This window comes from Anguilla anguilla, chromosome 7 (assembly GCF_013347855.1).
Source record: "Anguilla anguilla isolate fAngAng1 chromosome 7, fAngAng1.pri, whole genome shotgun sequence".
NCBI lineage: Eukaryota > Metazoa > Chordata > Actinopteri > Anguilliformes > Anguillidae > Anguilla > Anguilla anguilla.
Genome location: NC_049207.1, coordinates 48,525,284 through 48,548,882, shown reverse-complemented (window position 1 = coordinate 48,548,882; position 23,599 = coordinate 48,525,284). Strand labels below are relative to the sequence as shown.

Below are 23,599 nucleotides of genomic sequence, written 5' to 3'. Positions count from 1 at the left end.
TAGGCTGAATGGGTGCAGTGATGCGTTTTTTATTTATTTACGTGTGTTCTGACAGACAGCTGGGTTTGGACCTGGTCCCCAGGAAGGAGTTCAGCATGGTGGACCCGGATGACATCAGCGTCACTGAGCTCTACAAGCTGGTGGGTACAGCGCAACCTTCCCTCCTCCTCCTCCTCCTCCTCCTCCTCCTCCTCCTCCTGCATGGAAGCTCCGCGTCGCCATGACAACCGCAGCACTGCCTAGCGCACTGAAATTCCGCTCCGTCTTCGCATAATAGAGCCACTTAATGCAGCTTGGTAAACAAAGGGTCTTTTGGGGATGAAAGCATAATTTGCATCTGTTATGGGCCGTTTCAAGAAATGATGCTAATTAAAAGCAGGAAGGAAAAGAGATCTAGGAAATGACCCAATTGTCTGTTGCCGAATAGAGAAACGCAAAAATATGCTTTCGTATAAGTTTGACGGCAGTATGACTCAATTACATCATTCAACGTTGCGTAAATGGGATTTTCGTACCTTGGTGCCCCGTGATTAAATTATCTGTCTGTCGTAGGAGGAGGTCTAATCTTTAATACAATTATATGCAGTTTACATTAAAAAAGGAGCAAATAGGTTTTAATCCCTGTACGTGCGTGTGCTGCGGCTGGCTGTAATGGCTCAGATCAGACGGAAGATTAGCTTCGTTAATAAAGCCCTTATCGGCCGAAGCAGAAGCTAAACCCTCTCAGTGCGCTTTACAATCATCTGTACATTCTGAAATGGAGAGAAATGGACAGAAATGAAAAGAGAGAGAGAGAGGTGGGGAGTGCTGGATCTAGGGCTCTATCTCTGTCTATCTCTCTTTCTCTCTCTCCCCCCCCCCCCTAAATGTAAGAAGCAACGGGTGAAGGGTAGGGGGGTCACCGTCGCCTGGAAGTCCTCAAGCCTCATTGGTGCATAATCCTCAGAAACCTCTGTTTGTCATACCCTTTTAAATATGGATTCAGTGTGCCACTATTACATTATATTACATTCAGACCTGGGTCAAATACGTATTTGGTTTGGATTCAAATGTTTTTCTACACTTTACCGATCTTGTCTGGTGTGTTGGAACCAATGAAATACTCTCAAAAAGTGCAAATCCTGCCTTCTGGTCATATTGGCTGGCTCAATTACACCAGACAAGGTCAATAGAGCACAGAAAAGTATTCGAATCCAAAACAAATATGTATTTGACCCAGGTCTGATTATATTACAGGCATTTAGCAGACTCTCTTATCCAGAGCAACTTACACAACATTTTAGACCTGGACATATACTGAAGTACCGTGCTCAAGGGCACAACAACAGGTTGTACAACCTTTAGGTTACCTGCCCAGTTCCTTACCCATTATGCTACACTGCCACCAGGCCAAAGAACATGATGTACTGCACTTCCTACCGTGTTGACAAGAGAAATATCTGTGTTCTTCTCTCTGTTTGAGCCTCTTTGATGGTGTTACGCAAAAATCTTGTTTCTCAGAAAAATGGAAGTGGCAGAAACAGTTCCTTTTTTTACATTCACAATCACTGTACTGCGGCTACAGTCATGAGGTTTTGAATAAACTTTATTGTTCGTTCAATTAGCTTGATGTGAAAGAACAAAAAACCCCGGCTAACAGTGAATGCAGGAGATTTTTCAATGGCGCTGACTGGCAACAAAAACCGAACCCATTGATGAGCATTTGACAGTCAAGACGCAGGTCCCAGTGGTGGGGGGTGGAGGAGTGGGGGGGTCAGGGTGCTTGGTTGCGACACATGGCTGTTCTGGACTCACACGCAGAGGCAGTCCATGATGAAAGGAGGCTGTAGAGAGCTGGAGTTGGTTTAGCAGGAGTTCCTTCACTTCCCTGTCCTCCCATCCACCCCTCCCCCCACCCCTCCACCTCTGCCCCCTCGATGGTGAAACAACTGTCCCCAATCAGTCAGAAAGGTGGCTTTTTTCAGTGTTTCTGATTTTTAAAAAAGCAAAAACAAACAAAAAAACAAGCTAACTTTTCCCTCCTGTTATTTTGCCGATCCTGATGCATACACCTTGATGGTGGCCCTTAATTGATTGTAACTTTGCCCATCCTTAGCTCTGGTAGTTGTTAGACTAAAAGCATATGCAAAATGATTAAAATACATTTTTCTAACTTAGATATCCAAGACTCTCTCAGACACTGTTGGCCTGTGGTGATGGTGAAGGTGCCAGCTGGTGTTTCAGTGATGAACACCACAGCGTGTTGAATGAGACTCATTTCATTAAGGGAACTATACAGTTTGGACACCCTGATCATACAGCTTTTCAAATGATTCAACTACAATATTCATTTGTTTTTTAACTTATTTTTAGTCCAGTTATAAAGCATATAACGTTATATCCAGTTGTAAAGACAGAACCTTGATTTCCAGTTTAGTTTCTCTTGCTTTTAACAGCCGTTCGTCTTCTTTAGCCGTCTCCTCTGTGCGGCGTGCTGACCGCTCGTTGCCGTAGCGCGTTGACCTTCGGCCCTCGTTCTGCCCGTGCGTTCGCAGATGGAGCACAGGCACCGGCAGAAGGAGATGCCGGTGCCTGCCAGCACGCATCACCTGTTCCTCCAGGTGAAGAGTCTGATGAGCTCCAACCTGGGGGAGGAACTTGAGGCCTTTTTCTCCATCTACGACGGCAAGGAAAACCGGCCACTCAGGTAGGCGCCCTCTGGACTAACCTGGTAAACTCAAGAGTGACGTCTGCTGTCTCACCCTCTGTACTAACCTGGTAAACTCAGGCGTAGCGTCTGCTGTCTCACCCTCTGTACTAACCTGGTAAACTCAGGCGTAGCGTCTGCTGTCTCACCCTCTGTACTAACCTGGTAAACTCAGGCGTAGCGTCTGCTGTCTCACCCTCTGTACTAACCTGGTAAACTCAGGCGTAGCGTCTGCTGTCTCACCCTCTGTACTAACCTGGTAAACTCAGGCAGGAGATCTACCCTCCAGGCTGATTTTTGAAGAATTTTATTACTTCTCATAATTTTTTGTTTCATCATTCTTTTATTCTTTTATTTTCATTGTATGAACTTTGGGCTGCAGAACTGCATCATTATTGTTATTATGTTTGTAAATGGCACTGTACAAAAATAATTGTTTGCTCGATTGATTGCATGAATTTAAACTGCTGAAGAATTCTAAGCAAGGGCAAAAAAAAAGAGTGTTTGCACAAATTGTGTTAAGAAGGCAATTATTTGATGGCCTGGCTTTTGAGAAGTATTGATGGTCTGTTTTGTGTTTGATTGTCAATTCCTTGAATGAGGAGACAAACATTTAAGAATTTGAGCGGGGATGCCTTAATGGCCATCAGTTAATTGAATCCTTTGTGTTTTCTAATTAAGCATAACACGCAGTCTGAGGGTAGAATCGAGAGCTGCTTTGGTTAACCTAAAAGACAGAAGAAGTGTTAGCCTGAGCTGATGACTGTGTGGACTAATTTCCCTCTGCATATAATATGCTTTATGGCTCATATTTTAAGTTTGAGGCATTCTTAGACAGTGTTGTCCAGCAGTGGGACCGTAGCGTTACGGAGAGTATGGAGGCTTTTAACAAGAACACAGAGCTCCGTGGGGTTATGAGGCTGGTTACTTAGCAACACCGCTCATTTCAGTGGATGCAATGCATTGCGCGTTGCCTATTTGCAGTAAAAGCTGTTATCTCACCCCTCTGCTTTCGCACACACGCACGTATGCACGCACACAAACGTGCACGCACGCATGCACTCTGACAAGCACACGCACGCACACTCAAAGACAAATGCATGCATGCACACACACGCACACACACAGACACACGCACGAATGCCAACGTATGCACTCACATACAATGGATTTTTTTAAAACGGCTTGTTGGACCTTATAGACTTTGACAGTGTCACACTGGGAGCCGGTAGTCATTAGGCATCAGGGCTCATATACACAGATGGCTTATGCAAGTTCAGACATTTGCTGAGTGATGCTCTTTTAACTTGGAGCAGCTGCAGGATGGTTTCTGTGGGCTTTGCTGAGAAGTGTGTTGGTGAAAGAGTAGAGCTGTGTTTAAAGAGCCTTTTTTTCCACCGTTTCCTTTTCTTTTTATCTCCTCTGTTTTATCTGGAAAGTGCCCTGAGCACTTGTAAATAATTGTATTATTATTTTATTTATTTGGTGATGATGCTGGGTAGTTTGCTTAAGCAATTCATCTGCATAGTCTCTTATTTGTTTGTACCATTCCCCACTGGATAGCCCACCAGTTTGTCTGGATTTAGCACACCCATTTATTCTTATGCCCCTACGGTGTGAAGCATCTTTCCCATTCCTGCATCTGTGCATGTAGTCCTTCTTATGCAAAAATATTAATAAAAGCGTGTTATGATTCATGAGTTTTATGGCGGCAGTGCAGCTTCCGGCAGCTGTTATACACATATACGAACAAACATTTATTACGATGTTTGTGCTTTGCGTGCAAAATGATACATCGGCCTAATATTCAGTAACTGGGAATTTCAGCTTCTTCATGGGGAAATAATAATTTCACATGGTTCTTACCACGTCATGTCAGAGGAGTTAGATAGGCCTTGCGTGTTTGACCGTTGTCTATTGGTCAGTAAAATTGGAACGCTGTTCTTTCATTAAATGCAATTACCAGGGGCAATTGGCACAAACCTTATTACAGTATAATTATATTAAATCTGACCTTTCACTGTTTGCATGATGCATAACCTAAAATTAACAATATGCACACTATGTGCTGGTTGTCAGCTGGGTGTAATGCTTTTCAGTTCTTGCCTGGGGAGTTACTGTATCTCCTAGCTGTTTGAATGCATTACCCGCCCTCTTTGTGCATTTTCTGCTAATGAATCTGTTTGGGTGATGTGTTTGGTTTTCAGTTTTTCCTTTTTGCTGGTATTAGGCTCTCTTACTTTTATGAATTGCTGTAGCCATTGTAGGCTAACAATACACAGTGTTTGTGTTCATTACCTGGACAATTTCCCAGCTCATAGAAACAGAGATGAAACAATCATTTTCATTATTTTATTACCAATGAGTCAGTGCAGATTCATATTTTTTTTCACACTGGCATGCTTGCGGACATCAGTTTGTGTTTGGGTGTAAATTTCATTTGTCCAACTGTTGTGTGTTCTTCTGCATTGTTTGCCTTTGCAGTGGCCTTATGGCATATTGTAGTTTTGCCTAATTGCTAATTGCTTGATATAATGAAGGGGGGGGGGGGGTGCGTGGTGCTTGCTGTTTGGCCAGCCTGGTTAAAGAGTGTGTTTTTTTTTTGGAGGTGGGGGGGTAGTTTTGGTCTGCACAGCAGGGGATCCCCTCTTGCCTGTCCCCCAGGAAGCTGGGCTGATTCGGGGGGGCCGTGGCACAGCTCCAGAGGAGGCGAGAGCTGTTTCCTCTCTCCTGGCCGTCCGCCAGTTGATTATTCGGTGGCTCTCTTTCTTCGGTGCCCGGATCTGAGCGGCACCAGCTGCGTGTTGGGCTGCGCTCTGTCTCGGGCCTGGCGGGGCCCGCGCTGGTGCCATCTGCCTCTCTCTGAACCGCGGCACCTGGCGTATGCTCAGTACCGCCAAAACAGCGAGGAAGGGAGCGGGAGAAGAACCATGGGAACTGATTCCTCGCCTCTCCTCCCCTCTCCTCCCCTCTCCTCCCCTCTCCCCTCCTCCCCTCTCTTCTCCTCTCCCTCTCCTCCCCTCTCTTCTCTCCCTCTCCTCCCCTCTTCTCTTCTGCCTATCCTCTCCTCTCTCCTCCTCTCCCTTTCCTCCCCTCTCTTCTTTCTTTCTCACTCTCCTCTCCCTCTCCTCTCTTCTCCTCTCCCTCTCCTCTCTTCTTCTCTCTTCATCTCTCCCTCTCTTCTCCTCTCCTCCCCACCCCTCTGCTCCCCTGCAGTTGCAGTCTTTACGGCTCAAATTGTTGTGAGCCAGCCAGGCTCGATACCTGCGCTGTCTGTCAGGAAAATCGGCTGCTGTTCTCTTTCCTGTGTGGCAGAGGACTATCAAGGGCAGTGCTGTGTTTGGCAGTGAAGCCAGCCTGTTTCTGGATTCTATGTGTGTTTCCAGATGTATGTAGCGGTGTATGTGTGTGTGTGTGTGTGCACATGGGTGTGTGTTTGTGTGCGTGTGTGTGTGTGTCTGTGTGTGTACTTGCACATGCGTGCGTGTGTGTGCATGTGTGTGTGTGCATGCACTGAGGGTTGTGTTGCTGTGGGGTTTTTTAAAAACTGAACTCTACCCGTGTTGAGACCTTCCTCGGGGTCCAGAGAAGCGGTGAGGATCCCGTCCAAGCCGCCAAACCCCCGCCGCCCCCGCTCCCCCCCGCACAGGTCACGAGGGTGGCAGGGACAGCGGCCATTTTGGGCTAGCGGGGACGGCCCCGGCCTGCGCGCTCAGACGGATTTTCTCTGGCGCGGTTACATCCCCCCACGAGCGGCGGACATGAAACGGCGGCGTCGGGGGCCACCGGCCGGCCCGGCACAAAGCCTGCATTGTGGCGCGGCGGTATTATGCGTGATGCGGTGTGGCGGTTGACACGGGCTGACACTGGCGGTATTTTTGGCAGGACGGCGATGGCCAACAACCAGACAAACGCCGAGGACCAGCGGGCGTTCGCATGAAAGGGATATGGGAATTTGGTGGGGGGGTGGGGGGGTGGGGGGGTGGGGGCGATCTGCTAATTGGAGGTTGGGATTTCCGCGGCGGTGTTTTAATTAGCGCCTGCCGCGCAAGGCGAGGACTTAATGCGGCGGTATTTCTGAGCGGCTCGGAGCTCGGTCTGTGCCAGGCCAGGGGCCGTTGCCGGGGGCCGTTGCCGGGGGCCGTTGCCGGGGGCCGTTGCCGTAGTCCCCGTTGACGGGGCTTTGCGGGTCTTATCTCTCCGGCGGCTGTGAATGTCACGTAAAGGGATTATCCCCTCGTTCCTTCGCGAGCGGGACTTCAGCCGCGGGGAATGAGGAACGCGAATCTCCCTCCTCCTCCTCCTCCTCCTCTGTCCTCTAAACTCCCAGCATCCTCAAAAAAATCCCCATTTTCCGGCCACTTTTATGAGTAATGAGCGTGGAAATGAGGAGAGCGAGGAGACCAAACGGGAAACGCCGGCGCATGATCGCGTGCCGGGGAACGAATACGGAAGAGGAAATTAACCGGGCGTGAATCGGGGGCGGAAGAGGACGCGGTGCCCTCTGCGGCGGACCCCCGCCGCGGCGCGGTTCGGTGCGTCGCCGCCGACGGCGGCTCGAACCGATAGGCTGTCAGGTGCGCGCTTTATAAAAGGACGCCTCTGCTTTGGAAGGATGGATTCATTTGCTTTGATCCGCAGAGCGTGCGCCAGGCGCGTCTGTGAAGACCTTCCCCGAGGAAGAGGGTTTGATTTCAGCGACGCTCCGCTCGCGTTCGCCGCGCGACCCGTGACAGTTAGCTTCCTTATCGCCGCGGAGACGAGCTGCCTCCTGTCACCGGCGGGCACTTCACTACCCGGCGCTCGGCGTCTGAGCGCTTCTCACGTTCACGCTTCTCTCCGGCCTTTCTGGAGGGAAGAGTGTTTTCTGTGTCCCGATTTCACCAAAAAGTGTCAGCGTCTATCGCGGTTTAGTGCTTCGTCTCTCGGCTTCGCTCGAGAGATGACGGGTCAGGCGCGGCGTACGTGCCTTTTGTTACGTTCAAAAGCGTCGCGAGAAGAAAAGAAGTGCCCGTACGTGTTACTTTGCACTTCACTCTGAAACTACAAAAGGTTTTTCCCCCTGCGGTAAAGGTGTGCCCTTGTGATTGCGTACCTGTTACCTCCATTTTGGTTCTTACTCACACTCTTGTGTATCTTACCCCAGTGCCCCAGGTTTGTATGAGAGTATTTACAAACTTAATAATTCTAATGATTCCTGTTTTATGTGCCACCTTGTAGCCTGTCCAGTCAGCTAGAATCTTTTGTCATGTTTTATCATTTTCAGGAAATTAAATCATAATTTTGGAAGCATTACATACAAGGAATCTTTTTTTTATTATCACTCTTGATGTGGAGTTCATTATTCAGCTGAGGGGGGGAAAAAAAACCCTCTGAAATCTTCCCGGAGGGGGTCTCTCAGTAGATGAGAGAGTTTCATCAGCAGACAGACCTCTCTCGGTAATTATTGAGCAGATAAGGTTCTCCGGCTAAGCGTAACGCGCGCTTTCGCCTGTTCGCGTTCGCCTGTTCGCGTTCGCCTGCGCGAGGCGCCGGCCGCGCGGGATTAGCGGGTTTGCTTCCCCGCGGCGTTCACTGGAAGCCCGGGCCGCGCGGTTAATCTCCCCCCCGTCTCTCCTCATAATTCGCCGTCTTATCTCCGCAGTGAAAGGTTCTTTGTGAGGCTGAACAAGCAGGGAGTGCCCAAGTCCCCGGAGAAGTCGGAGAGACAGTGCACCCTCTTTGTGGCGAGTATCCGTGACGCGCCCGTTGGAGAACGCATCCATTATTTAACCGTTTGGCCTGTCTGAAGGGCTCCCTTATTCCAAACACAACCGTCCCGCTTTGTCCCTGAATTACTGAACAACATTGTCGATTAGCTTTATTTGGCGTTTTGGTTTCGCTTTCTGTGGACCAAATTGTCTATATCCAGCTTGTGCAAATTGTTATTGTAACTTCTTTACCCCTCTGGTTCTGTAAAGGGCTATCCTTTAACTGTAACACAGTTTCGTAGATTCTGTAAAGACGTTAGATCATATTTACATGTTTACAGGGAAAAGCCATTTGGGACCTGGAAATATTAAAATTCTCACTTTTCACACAGTTGTTCACTTCACACTTCATGAATGAACCTTTTTAAAATAGGATTATAACTTGTAAAAAAAGAACTTGATAAACACAGACATGTAAGCTGTATGTGCGTAATAAGCTTTTATGAATGTTTATGTTTTCTTACAGATAACTGTATTCTTAGATTATTGTTTAAAAATGTGTAAAATGTGAACAAAAATGATTGTTGAATCACTTTCTTTGTAGGATTTGGGAAGCGGCGATCTAAGAAAGGATGTGTATATTGTAGTTCACATTATACGAATTGGTAAGACCTGCTGGTTTGCCTTTCTTTACAGAGTGTGTGGTCTGTATTTGTGCCAGTTACTTATAATGTGTAGTTCCTTTATAGTCTGTAGTTGGTTATATATAGCTGCAGCCCTGTATATTGTGTTTCAGTCATCACTCATCCATATGAAACATGGTGACTGCATATCTTATGTTTGTGTGTGTAAGTCATAAGATCTCTCTGGTCATGTGATATCAAACTCCAGTCCCGGAAGGCCATAGTGGCTGCTGGTCTTTTGGTTAGCTAAAGAGTCCACTCACCTTGTTTCCGAGACTTACACTGCCAGCTAATAGAAAGGAATTCACAAGAATCCTGCAGAAACGATCTCCCAGACTCATGTTTGAAATCACTGTTGAATATCATTTTTCAAACCTATCCAAAAAAATGGGTTTCCTTGCTCTGAAAAAGGGGGTGGTTTAGCATGTGATGGGCTAAGCTGTGCTCAGTCGGTGCATATAAATGCCCGATAATGGCAAGGCCGTGTCTAGTGGACCGGGCCTGGGGTTTGTGATTCCCGCTCCAGGCGTGGGTCCGCGTGGGTCGGCCTTTCTCTGGGTTCGGGTTCGAGTCACAGGGGAGCCCCCCCGGCTGTGTTTTCAGGGCGCATGGGGGCGGGGGAGAAGAAGAGCGTCTGCAGCGTTCAGTACCGCCGCCCGTTCGGCTGCGCCGTGGTCAGCGTCGCCGACCTCCTGACCTCCGACTGCAAGGACGACCACATCCTCAAGGTTTACACGTGAGTGCGTTTGCACACCGCCCTTCACGCGCCCCGCTCCACCACTTACGCCAACGGACCGAGGAGAAATCCAGATACGAGCTTTAACTTTTTTTTTTTTTTCCTGCCGCCATTTAACGATTTTTCACTGTCCAGCCGTCTGTCATGCAATAAAATCTGTTAATTAAACTCTGTTTATATGAGTCCTAATGGTAGCAACTGTGGACCGCCAGAGTAAGGTCTATATATCATGGCAGTATCTATCTGTGTCAGAGTCGAGTTGACACTGAACATTTTGCTGTTATATGCTTCAAGTATTTTTATTTTATAAGGTTATAAACTTTCACCGTATGGGCCTTTTGTCGGTGTCAGTCTTCAAACTTTTTTAAAGGACTTTTTTTTGTTTTTATTTTAGCCACATAGATAAGCATTTTTCATCTTTATGAGGTCATAACCTTTCACTGGGTGTCTGTTCACTGGTTGTCTCTTATCACCGCTATACAAACAAGGGGTCCACGTTTTGCAGGTGGGTTATATCAGTGCGTCATCTCTGTCAAACGCTGGAGAGGTTACAATAAGTGCACCAATGGGAATTCAGTCACTAGCCTCCACCAGATGTGTGAGCCCAGTGCACATACTCCCTAGCCAATCCACGTGTTCTAGAAATGGCTATTGACCGAAGAGCAGATTGCCCTAGATGTCCATAAAAATAGGTGGGGAGGACTTTGCTGAACACATACATCCTTTGTTACGCCTGGGTGTGTTGACCTGGTCGTCCTTGTGTGATAGTCGGGTAGTTTTATGGGTCTGTGTAAATAAAGCAATTATTTGTGAGTCATATTTTATTTATTTTTTAATCATATATTTTATTTGCAGATGCAATACAGAAAATGAATGGTATCAGATACACGAGAACATCATCCGGAAAGTGAACTCCAGATACAACCTCTCCGGCTCCAACACCGGTGAGTTCTGTTTCGTCTCTGTCCAGCCGTGAGAAATGCGAGCACTGGAGCATCTTGAATAAAGGACGAAACTGTTTTCAATGCTTGACGGCACGGAACCGCCCGCTGGTTATTCAGAGACGTCTGTTTGAAGGAGGCGCCAGATTCATCCGCTGCAAGGCCAGTCATTACGCATTTTCATTTCTGAAGTGAAAGCACAGATCGAGTCATTAGGAGAGCGTGAGGTTCGAAACGCCCTCTTTATCGGCGTCTCGGAAGGTACGCGACCGCGAATTCAGACGCCGGGGATTTTTAAAAAGAGAAGAAACCGTCGCGTTAGCTCCTCGCTGAATCCCACGAGGTCCGTTAAAAAAAGAACCGAAGCAGCGTTTTCGGAGAGAACGCTTCCTGGCCCAATATTTGGAGGGAGGCGGATATAAATAGCTCGCCGTCTTAAATGAAAAGTCAGATTTTCTCACCCAGCGACAAGATTTGTGAAGCCGCAGCGGCTGTTGTGAGAGAGCGATGAAGTGCGTTGCTTTTATCAGACCCGCCATCTGCATATTGCATAAACTCCACACTGCGTCCTTCTTTCTCAGCTGGAACTGTTGTGGTTTTGCATTAATGTTTTTTTTTTTTTTTCAACTGCTCTTTTTTGCATAAGATTTGTCATTTGTAAACGGTATGGGTTCCCTATTAATGCTGTGTAATTTACCGGCTTTAAATGATGAAATTGATTGGGGAAATTATTCGTGTCAGAAATGCATGACCGATGCATGGGCGAAATTTATTCAATCACCTGATTCCTCGTTTCCCAAAAACCACTTTCGACCCTGTCTGTTGTTGTTAGTGTTTTTTTTTGTCTTTAGGTTCTAGTGGAAATGCCTTTGTAGTCATGGCATGAGAATGTTCAAAGGAGGTTAAATTCAGGGAACAAGTTTATTTTTATTTATTCTTCTTTCTTAGACATTTGTTTTTATTTAGTGTTTTTTTTTTCCCTTTCATGCCATTGTCTCCTATGTGAATGCATCTCCTTGCATCCTGTCATCTGAAAAATAATAAATCCCAAAAAACACGTTCGTGTACTGAATCCCCTGAGACGAACCAGGACATTAATCATTGAACTGCCTTCGGTGAGACAAGAAATCTCACTTCTGGGGAGAAAAAACCAGCGACTGTATTATTAAAGTGACCATCTATATTATGTGCTCTTCGCTAACTTTCGCTTGCCAGTTAGCATATTTTCTCCTTTCTGTCATTTGGTTTCTCTGAGTTTGTGACAGAGGGAGGCAAGAGGGATGGATGGGGAGTGCTGTGAATTTTAATAAAGAGAAAAGCCAGTCTGAGCCTTTGCGCTGAGTTTGCCGTTCTGTTTGAGTGCAGTGTTCTGGAATACGGCACGTCAGGTTTCTGTGTAACGTTTTTGGCGGGAAATGTAGTCGCAGTGTTCAGGGAAGTGTGGTTTCTTTTCTCTTACGAGACTGTTTGTTTGTTATAGGTATGTGTAAAAACTTGGATTTTTCAGACATTGATAATGTGTTTTGTTGAGGTGGGATAATTCAGGCATCCCTGACCAAGAGAAGTAGAAAATTTAGGGGAATTAAATCATGTTGAAAAAGAACGACACGGAGACTTGCAGAAAAAACACAGTCGATGCATTTCACATACACTGGTCTCTAGGTAACCTTCACCTCTGTGTTTGTGCTAATTAATGCCAACTTATTCTGGCTAAGGGAGTAGCGGGACAACATTGTGCAATTAATTGCGAATTTGCTTTCCCGCTATAACTGAATTATTGTAAATGGGACTTCTCTTGCCCTTAACCGCTAAACAGTGTTAATTAGACGTACAGGCGGCTGTAATTGAATGCCTGTCCGGGGACGGCGTCATCGATAGAGCTTAACACAGAGAGCCTCACTCTTCATCCTCGCTTTGAGAAACCGGGAGAGGCAGTCCTTCTCCATTAGTCTGTTATGCATTATTGCCTTTCATTTCTGCAGCGGCAAACCTTTCCATTTATTCATTTCTGGACAGGGAGGCATTTAATGGAAAGCCTGAAGAGAGCGTTCTTCACCTGCTTGTTAGAGTAGGGGGTATGCCACGTGTCTCTTTAAGGAGCCGCTGAGACTTCAGGGGTCCCTGTACTTACCATGCGATATTTAAGAGGCATCTTTTAGCCTTTAAAAATTTTCATTGTGTCTGTAGATTAATCTGAGGTCTGGTTCAGTGAAAGAGCGAGAGAGAGAGAGAGAGAGATGAGACAGTGGGTCTCCAGACTTTCACTATTACGACGAGCCTGAGCAGTTCGATATGTGAACTGGTTAAAAATATCTTCTGATTTTATCAAGCACCGAATCCTGTATTTTTTATTATGAGTAACAGCGCTGTATGATTCTGTGTATGCCAAGTCTTAAGAGTGCACGTTTTGTTTCTAAACTGTCAGTACTAAAATGTTGTTAATTAAAAACGCGAATCATTTTCGTATCAGGTATCAAGAACTCTAAATTGAGTTTTGGCACTGATGATGGAGAGGTTTGAGTAATATCTTGCGAAATTCAGTCATTTTGAAATGTACGTTTTTGGCCGTATCGCCAGGGGAACAATTAAAATATGAGTAGCTCTCTGTTTAAGCAGGAGTGTAACCTGGGGAGCTTTTACTGGCTGCTTCACCCGCTCTCTTCTTCAATTTACCTACCAATTAATGCGCAGGTGGGGAAAAGCACTCACTCATTTAGAGAGGCTTGTGGAGAGGAGGGAGCTGTGCTCTCATTCAGTTGATCAAAATAAAAGGAATGGGGAAGAAAATAGCACTGCGACTGAAGGAGGAAGGGAAAAAATGAGCGAATAGTGACAGAGAGAGACAGAGAAAGAGAGAGATGGAGAAAAAGAGAGACTGAGAGAGAGAGAGACAGAGAGAAAAGAGAGAGACTGAGGGAGGGAGTGAGGGAGAGAAAGCGAGACAGAGAGGAAGAGAGAAAGATAGAGACTGGGAGAATGAGAGAGACAGAGAGGAAGAGAGAAAGATAGAGACTGAGAGAGAGATGGAGACAGAGAGGAAGAGAAGGCTACAGTGAAAGAAAGAGAGGGAAATGAGGGTGAGTTACGGCAGCCTTAATGGGGTGAATGGGAATGAGCCCTTAACCGCTCGTCCTGTCACGGCTTCCCCCGTCCTGCCGGGACCGTCGCCGTGGCGCTTAAACGCACGGCGGGACATGGCGGGGTGCCCTGAGCAGCGCCCGACCCCGGCGGGAGGCCCCTCTCGCTGAATTATTCACCCTTTTACCGCGCGCAGGCAGGCACTTCTCTGGCTGAGCCGTGGCGGGAATGGATGACTGCTGTCTTTGTTGCCTGGAGTCGCTGCTGAGGACCACTCCTGCTCGCCCTGGTGACAGTGTGTGTGTGTGTGTGTGTGTGTGTGTGAGTGTGTGCGTGTGATTGTGTGTGTGTGTGTGTGTGTGTGATTGTGTGTGTGTGAGTGTGTGAGTGTGTGAGTGTGTGTGTAAGAGAGTGCGAGTGTCTGTGTGCGAGTGTTTGTGTGTGTATGTTTGTGAGAGAGGCAGAGAAAGAGTGTGTGCGTGTGTGTGTGAGAGAGAGAGAATGAGTGTGTGTGTGTTTTGTGCATTTGTGTATGTGTGTGAGAGAGAGTGAGAGTAAGAGAAAGAGTTCATGTGTGTGTGTATGTGTGTTTGTGTGAATGTGTTTCTGAGAGAGACAGAGAAAGTGTGTGCGTGTGTGTGTGTGTGTGTTTATCTCTGTGGCCGCCCTTATCTGTCTCAGCCGCAGAGAGAGCTTGCCTTCTCTGGCTTTGCCAGGACAGTATCACTGTGCCTTTCTGAAAGACACAACTGCGATAATGTGAACTGAAATCCAACAGGATTAAGGTACCGGCCAAAACGACTTCCCACAGGAGAAATGCAGCATCTGACGCTATTGTAACCAAACCGTTTTTACACACAGTCCATTTAAACAGATGGATGTTTTACTGAATCAATTCAGGTTAATTAGCTTTGCTCATACAATGGCAGTGTCCCACCTGGGAATCAAACCTCCAACCTCTCTGTTAACAGCAGACCTCCCATTTAGCTATACTGTCACATATTTGGCTTTGAGAGAGGGTTTGAATTTTCAGGAGACCACAAACCATCTGAAATGCGGTCGTGTTCTGTTTGCTGCCATTCTGAAAAGCTGTGTTTGTTGGAAAGCAGTGGTGTGACACAGGCCGGGTAGTGTACGATAGTTTTGGCGTCTCTCACTTGAATTTCCTACCTTATTTTGCCCCTTTAAACTCTTTCAGCCACTTAAAAATGTATGTTTTTTCTGGGATGTACAGATATCGGTGAACTCTTGAACGGATCGTCACATCAGATTTCTTTTCCGGAAATTTGAGGCGGGAGTAGCGGTTTATCTCCCCATGTTGGGCCGTAGAGGAGGAGAGATAAAGTTCACTGTATTGAGACTTACAGAGAAACAGCACCCTAATGCAGCGTTATTGTGTTTTATCGATCCCGCCTCTGCTAGAAGGTTAAAGAAAAGAAAATGAAAGTTTTTTTTATATGTTGCGGTTGTCCAGATACTGTATGTCACGCGCCACATGCTTTATCCAAAGCATGACCCTTTGACCCAACTGTGCAGACCTATGCCATTGGAAGTGGAAATGGACTCACAGTGAGGACTATATTTTCAGTGAGTTGATCAGTTTACCATCCAGCATTGTGAGGTCCAGTTCCCCTTTAAGGCACGCCCTGGTTATTGTTGGCTGCAGAGGACAGGGAGGATGATGTGGGTCGCTGTACCTAGAACCTGGAGCCTTACCTGCATGTGTGTATACAGCAGGTGGTGGACCCTTACCTGTATGTGTGTTTACAACAGATCAGATCTCTACGGTAATTGTTGATTTGATGTCTCTGACCTGCAGTGTCTCTGTTTGTGTGTGTGCGTGTGTGTATGTGTGCGTGTGTGTGCGTGTGTGTGTGCGTGTGTGTGTGTTGTGTTTGCAGGCCTCGCTGTCTCGCTCCAGCTGCTACACGGAGACATTGAGCAGATCAGGAGGGAGTACATGGTCCTGTTCACGCGTGGCGTGTCCATCACTAAGAAAATGGGCTTCTCTGATATCATCATGCCAGGTAAGTGTCTGCCCTCCTCACCACTGCTCACTCAGGCGGAGAGGGGGAGGGAGAGAGAGAGAGAGAGAGAGAGAGAGAGAGACAGAGAGAGAGAGAGAGAGAGAGAGAGAGAGAGAGACAGAGAGAGAGAGAGACAGAGAGAGAGAGAGAGAGAGAGAGAGAGTGAGAGAGAGAGAGAGAGAGTGAGAGAGAGAAAGAAAGAGAGAGAGAGTATGTCCTTGCTGATTCACTCTGGCACCAGTGCCTGTAGAGGGACTCATGATGGCACTTCTGCAGTGTGTGTGCGTGTGTGTGTGTGTGTGCGTGTGTGTGCGTGTGTGTGCGTGTGTGCGTGTGTGCGTGTGTGTGTGTGTGCATCTGCAGTATCGGGTGCTTGTACACACAGCATCACTCGGGAGAATTCACCTACTGTATGACTGAACCAATCTGGCAGGCTTTGGTGAAGAAAGGGAACGGCCTGTGTTTTTTTCTCACTAAAGGCAACAGATCTGCCCACAAAACGCATCTCACCAGGGGGCAAAAGTCCAAGCTAGCCGAGCCTGTGTTAGGATTTAATAATAAAATGCTAACTGTGTACGCTGGGGCGAAGTGGTGGGAGTTAACACACCAAAAAAAACCTGTTCAGCTGATTTATTCTGTTTTATATAAAGCTCTGATGAAAGTGCTTGGTTTACTGCAGACGTGAAGAGCTGCTGTTAGGCTTGAACTCTTTATTTTTAAAGTTTAGTGCGCCTCCCTTCCCCAGTTCTGGAAGCACATTGCAGGTGACGGCTCTTTCTCTCATTGCCTGTCCTCTTCTTCCTCTGTTCAGCCTTTCATTTCCTCGCTGGGGGGGATGTGGTCTCTCTCTTTCTCTCCCTCCCTCCCTCTCTCTCGCTCTCTTTCCCTCTTTCTCCCCCCCATCTCCGTGTCTCTTTCTCGCGAGGCCTTTGAGCGTGGCTCCATTGCGTGCCTCTTCAGTCCACCGCGTATAAACCCTCCCCTTCCCTCTCCCTGCGGAACGCGTGTCACTGTCAGTGCTTAGTGGTGCTTGGAGTGAGCGCTTTGAGGTCATGAAAGCGCTATACAAATGCAGTCCACGTTGCAATAAAGCCACGTCAGTCAGTGTCAGTTTCCTGTTTCTGTTAACCCGTTGAATCAGTGATTGACAGCTGCGTTCCTCTCCCTGGAAACCAATAAAACAAGCAGACCTGCCTAGCTGTTGCAGCCAACATATGCTGCTGTATGTGCTGGCCAAACGTTCAACTCCTTTGAGCCTTCCATCCTCTGTAGTTTCATGTCCTGGAGGTTCCAGCCAAAAATAGGGGGTTCAAGTGCTGCCCAAACTACAATGATTTTCTGTCTTAGACCTGTTGCCTTCATGAATATTCATGACAAACCATCAAATATGTTCAGGTTTAATTTCTACAAGGGCAGACAACTTTTAGTGTTGAAACACCCTTAGCTTACAAACTTGTCAGCAGATAGAGTTGGTTCATATATTTCAACATATATTTCAACTACGTTAGGGGGAATCCCTGTTAAGTGTGTTAAAGCTGTGCCAAATGTGTTAAAACTATGTTAAATGTGTTAAAGCTGTGTTAAGTGTGTTACATCTGTGTTAAAGCCATGTTGAGTGTGTTAAAGCTTTGTTAAAAGTGTGCTGAATGTGTTAAAGCCATGCTAAGTGTGTTAAAGCTGTGATAATTTGTTACAGCTGAGCAGAGTTGAGCTCAGTGAGGCGGAGTGTGAAGCTGTTTGTTTTTCTGACCCACAGGTGAGATGAGGAATGATTTATACATCACTCTGGAGAAAGGAGAGTTTGAGAAAGGGGGCAAGAGCGTGGCCAGAAATGTGGAGATTACTGTGTATTTGCTGGATATCGATGGACAGATTCTCAAGGTAAACCATTATTCTGAACACACCCTTTCAGTTAAAAAATAAAATAAAATCTGTAAGATTCTGTTGTCAGATTCAGAAGAATGATCCTTGTTGTATGATTGAAATTAACTCAAATTTAAACATTGCCCTAAATGGTATACTATATCTGTCATTTTGTGATACAGTATGCTTAAAAAGTCTTTATTCAAGCATTTTTTGTTTTATATTTTAATGTGAAGAGAAATTTCATTCAGGAATGTATTCACTCATTAAATGAGTCGTGAGAGGGAGGGTTTAAGAGTCTCTGTTGTAGAATGATTGGTGATGAGGCCAATCTAGACTGTTCTGACACTGAGGTTTTCCTGTTTAAAGCATTTCATGTTCGAGCATGGTTTACCCTGCCCAGGAAGTTCCCTGTGTGTGTGTGTGTGTGTGAGCATATCAGTGAGCATGTCTGACCGCGTGTGCGTCTGCGTCTATAAGCATGCCTGTGGTCTGTGAGTGTGTGTGTGTGTGTGCGTGTGCGAGAATGCTCCTCACTCCTTCTCCCCCCTTCTCAGAGCTTGGTCTCCTTGGGTTCTGGAGAGCCGGGGGGCGACGAGTTCCACTCCTTTGTGCTGTACCACAACAACAGCCCGCGCTGGGCGGAGCAGATCAAGCTGCCCATCCCTGTGGACATGTTCCGAGGGTCACACGTGCGCTTCGAGTTCAGGCACTGCTCCAGTAAGCACCGGCCTCTCCGCCCCTTAGTACAGTGTTACAGTATCGCGTTTAATAACCCAACATGCTCCCTCATCCACAGCCACTTACAAACTGTACTACATTTAATAACCCAGCATGCTCCATCATCCACAGCCACTTACAAACCCTACTACATTTAATAACCCAGCACGCTCCCTCATCCACAGCCACTTACAAACCATACCACATTTAATAACCCAGCACGCTCCCTCATCCACAGCCACTTGCAAACCCTACTACATTTAATAACCCAGCACGCTCCCTCATCCACAGCCACTTACAAACCATACCAAATTTAATAACCCAGCACCCTGTATTATTCACAGCCACTTACAAACCGTACTACATTTAATAACCCAGCACGCTCCCTCATCCACAGCCACTTACAAACCATACCGCTTTCAATAACCCAGCACACTCCCTCGTCCACTGCCACTTACAAACCGAACCACATTTAGTAAACCCAGCACGCTCCTTTATCCACAGCCACATACAAACCATAGTGCATTTAATGACCCAGCACCCTGCTTTCTCCACTGGCAGTTTACTATTATTATTATTATTATTATTATCATTATTATTTTTGTTATTGTTGTTATTATTATTGCACAGCATGCAGTATCATACTTCTTTGAGATACGGTGGATATTATCACGTTTTCGTGGCAGTTGTTAATATCACTGACTGTGGGAACGCAGTGGTCTTGACCTGAGGGAAGTGCCTAATTTGAGCATGCGCTGCTTTTTAAGGGAGGCCAGTGATATTATTACAATTAAAAAAAAAAAAACAATAGACCACAATAAAAATAGATGGCTGATTTCTCTGACATTCTTGGAGGGGATTTTTGAAGCATAAATTGTGGCATCCTCGCAGCGAAGGGGGCTGTTTTAGCCCAGGGGGGTTTTGAAAGCAGGCGTGGGGGTGGATTTTGCCTTCCAGTGGCTGTTTGGAAGGGCGCTGTGGTATTTATCTTCTGTCTGTGAGCGAGGCCGTCTCCTCTGAATCTTCGTCAGCGTGCTCTCTTTGCCCCGCGTGCTGAATTCACGCACTATTCCTGCTCTTTACACATCAAAGGCACTGCACCACTTTCTCAAAACGAAACTGCACGCTTGTGCCTAAATGAGACAATTCATGATAATAATACATTTCTGTAGGTCACAGACAAGACCAATGTTCTCAGATTTTTTACAAAAATGGCATATCTTTAGCTCCTGACGTGTTAAACGTTAGGTTTCAAAACCAGTCACGATTTATTTTTTGGGGAGATCGTTATCGATATACAGTAAACTCCCTCATAACCTCAACCCACATAATTGGCCTACCAGATTATCTGATACCCTTATTTATCGGTAAATGCAAAAAATATTAGGACAGCGACATAGTTTTTGGTGATTTGGCTCTGTTCTCAAGCACATTTGGATTTGAAATAAAACGATGAATATAAGGATAAAGTGCAAACTTTCATCTTTATTTTGAGTGTATTTACACCCATATTGGATGGTCCATATAGCCCTTTTTATACGTAATCCCCCCGAATGCAAGAATTATTCCACTGTCCCAATACTTTTGCATTATTTCATGCGAGTGCCGTGCGCTAGCGGCTCATTCGTACTCAGGCTGTGGTGAAGTTTGGTCCTCACGGAGGATGAAATGCAGGAACAGATGAACTCTGACAGAAAAGACCCCGGATTGCACCGTTTTGGTGCACGAGGAAATCGTCGTGGGGATGAACGGAGCCTCTCCAAAGAGCGCTGGCTCCGGAAGCTCGTACGGTTAGCACGTGCCGTCCGTGTCCTCCTCTTGGCTGGATCGGAGGCTTCCAGGAAGGCTTGGACCGGCTCTCGCTAAAGCGCGATCCAGCGGGACCGCTCCTAATCACAGCCCCGATACGAGCTGCGATGCGAGCCAAGAAGCCCAGATAGCGCCGAACAAGGATTAATGAATTGTTCCGATTCCAGAATCCCCCCGTGTGCCCGCTTTCCGAAAATCGCCCTGTATACTGTAACTACGCTGTGACAGCCCGCAATCTGTTCCTTGTTCGTTGCATTTCACGGAGGCTAATTCTCAAGTGTTTCTGTTAACGTGTTAAACGAACTTGAAAATTTTCTAATGTTTTTGATTTATTCTTGTGCAGTGTTCATGCCATGACTGTAATATCATAACAAGTTAAATCGAATACATTGGTTTTAAATAAACCTTTTGAAAAATAAACAGAAGGATTTTATTTTTTCATATTCACATTCTGAAACTACATCCGCTGATATGCTTATTTAAATATTTACCGGTCTATCTGACCTTTCATGTGTCCATCTCCCCTCTGATCCCACTGAGGTCAGTTACTGCGTGCTTTTCAGTACTTGTTTATAATACTGCAGCTCAGTTGCAGGCGTGTGTGGGTAGCGTGTGTACTGCATTAGGAAATGAACCCTGTGTTTTTCACAGCGAAAGATAAGGGAGAGAAGAAGCTGTTTGGCTTCTCCTTCATCCCTCTGATGCAGGAGGATGGACGGACACTTCCGGATGGCACCCATGAACTCATAGTGCATAAGGTAGCAATGTGTGTGTGTGTACTGTGTGTGTGTGTGTGTGTGTATACACGTGTGTGTGTGTGTGTGCGTACACGTGTGTGGCTGTGTGCGTACACGTGTGTGTGTGTGTACATGTATCTGTGTGTGTGTGTGTGTGAGTGCACGTGCGAGTACGCATGCGTGCATGTGCGCATGTGAGTGTCTTTGTTAATTAATGATGAAAAGACTATCTTTAGTTAATTGTTTAAAATTAATTACACCGCATGTGCTAATATTTCCGGTGAGGTGACCAAATTTAATCAGATGCCCTATAGAGACGGGCTTGCTGCAGCTTCATTTGGGAAGATTGGTGGTAAATCCTTCGGTTCTTAACAGGGAATCAATGCCATGATAAGGAATTTACTGACCCTTGACCACACCGCCATGATTTTTCTTAGGTTTCCTGTTTTACTTCAGCATGCTTCACTTAATCATCGACTCTCAGACAGGTCTTTAAACTCGCCATTTGTTCTGTGTGCGTGTGTGTGTGCGTGTGTGTGAGTGCGTGTGCGTGTGCGTGTGTGTGTGTGTGTGTGTGTGTGCGTGTGCATGTGCGCGTGCATGTCTGCGTGAATGCATGTCTGTGTGTGTGTACATGTGTGTCTGTGTAGGCGTACGTATGTGTGTGTGCGTGTGTATCTGTGTGTGTGTTTGCGTGTGTGTATATTTTTTAAATATCATCACCAGCCTATATAGTTTTTTTTCTGAATTATAGATTGCATTTAATCCTTTTTAGCACAATGGCGTCATGCTTTCATATTATAAGCAACATGTGAAATGAACATGACCCAATTATGGTTTGACACTATGGTAGTGGCAATAGCCAGAAAATTTGTTTAAATTTCATTTTTATGATGACATGTTATTTGATATACTGAATATTGTGATTATGGTGCAGTTAGAAATTATCTTTTCTTTAGTGAATGTAATTTCTGGTCTAATGATGAACGCATTATATAAAATTTGAACAGAAAGCATTTTAAAGCATCTGGGTGTCAGGTTTAAGGGAGTTTGGCAGTAGGGGCTTCTGTGGCTAGAAGGACAGGTCACAGCTGGCCCAGTTAATTGTTTGCATATAAACACCCGCCATGTTGTTCCTCTTCACGCTGTGGTGGGGCGTTAGAACACAGAGATAAAGCCCATCCCCTCGCACTCTCTTTCTGAACCTGCTGCTTTTGTCGCAATGTTATACTGTGACACTCAGTGGCTATTTCTCTCTTTCCCTCTATCCCTCCCTTCTTCTTTTTATCTCCCCCTTCTCTTTCACTCACTCTGTCTTCTTTTTCTCCCTCTTTTTTTCCTGTTAACTCACTCCCCATTCATTCTCTCTCCATCTCCACTCCCTCTGTATCTATTCCTCATTTTCTCTCTCCATCTCTCTCAATCTCTTTCTCGGTTTCTCTCTCTCTCTCATAAATCTCTCCTATATGTCCCCATCTCTCTCTCTGTCCCTTCCTCTTTCTGTCTCTCTCTCTCTCTCTCTCTCTCTCGCAGTGCGAGGAGAATGCTAATCTGCAAGACTCCGCCCGCTACCTCAAGCTGCCGTTCTCTAAAGCCAATCTCCCGGGAAACAACCAGGCCGTGAAAAGCACCAAGGAGTCCTTTTGGATCACCTCGTTCCTCTGCTCCACTAAACTCACTCAAAACGGTACGCCGCGATCCGGAAGACGAGAACCCCGCGTTCCCGTTCCGCTGCGCCGCGACACCCCCGCCAGCGGCCCGCCAGCCCCCTTAATGTCCTTTCAAGGTGACGCGCAACGGGACAAACGATGTCCAGCGTACGGCGCCACACAAAGTGACAGAGAACCGTGCGCACTTCCTATTGGCTCACCAAGAAGTATATACGGGAATCTTCCTACTGTAAGGTGGAAAATGGTTAACTATGCGACCGGGCATGAATGGCTCATTTTGCTGCTTGTTGCTTTGTGGGAGGAACATAAGAGGATCTGTGGCTTTATACGTTTTCAACATCAATAGCAGAGTAAGACTTAATAATATGCGCATTGACAGCAGAGCGTAGATTTCAGTCATAACAACTGCAGTTCAGTAATGGCGGTTGAACACTGCAGGAGAATTAAGGGTTTTGTCAGCGTCGAATCAGTGAAGCGTTTCTGCCGGATCCTTTTTTCTGTTACGAAAACAAGCAGTCACACATTACTGAAGACAAGCTGGATGTGTGTCCTGAACAGGATCTATGTATCTTTTTATTTGTTTTTGCTGTTTCTGCCAGTGTGTAAAACATGAACTGAAAATGGATATGAAAATGATAATGATGGTGATGATGATGATGTTGATAATAATGGTGGTGGTGGTGGTGAAGATGATGATGATGAGGATCATGATGAAGATGAGGATGCCTACTCCTCCCTGCAGGCGATATGCTGGACCTGCTGAAGTGGAGGGCCCATCCGGAGCGAATAAACGACAGCCTGACCAAGCTCAAGGAGATCGACGGCTCGGAAATAGTCAAGGTGGACCACAGCACAGACCCTTTACACACACCAGATATTCAACTCCCGCTTTCCTTCTGTCCTTTCAGCTTCTTAACTACAGGCGGTTCCGGATGAGACTCCAGTGCTGTATTACGGCA

The 23,599-nt window shown here is 46.2% G+C and overlaps 1 protein-coding gene across 2 annotated transcripts in view; it reads left to right on the top strand.

Moving 5' to 3' along the window:
• Positions 1 to 23,599, top strand: part of LOC118232046 (dedicator of cytokinesis protein 4-like) — a 107,382-nt gene that overhangs the window by 40,757 nt on the left and 43,026 nt on the right. For both annotated transcript variants that reach the window (XM_035426585.1, XM_035426586.1), the window contains exons 7-18: positions 56 to 140; positions 2,535 to 2,686; positions 8,331 to 8,412; positions 8,981 to 9,041; positions 9,663 to 9,795; positions 10,651 to 10,739; positions 15,716 to 15,841; positions 17,598 to 17,722; positions 18,262 to 18,424; positions 20,885 to 20,991; positions 22,504 to 22,657; positions 23,383 to 23,480. In XM_035426585.1, coding sequence (XP_035282476.1) covers positions 56 to 140; positions 2,535 to 2,686; positions 8,331 to 8,412; positions 8,981 to 9,041; positions 9,663 to 9,795; positions 10,651 to 10,739; positions 15,716 to 15,841; positions 17,598 to 17,722; positions 18,262 to 18,424; positions 20,885 to 20,991; positions 22,504 to 22,657; positions 23,383 to 23,480 — 1,375 coding nt within the window. The remainder of the gene's footprint in view (positions 1 to 55; positions 141 to 2,534; positions 2,687 to 8,330; positions 8,413 to 8,980; positions 9,042 to 9,662; positions 9,796 to 10,650; positions 10,740 to 15,715; positions 15,842 to 17,597; positions 17,723 to 18,261; positions 18,425 to 20,884; positions 20,992 to 22,503; positions 22,658 to 23,382; positions 23,481 to 23,599) is intronic.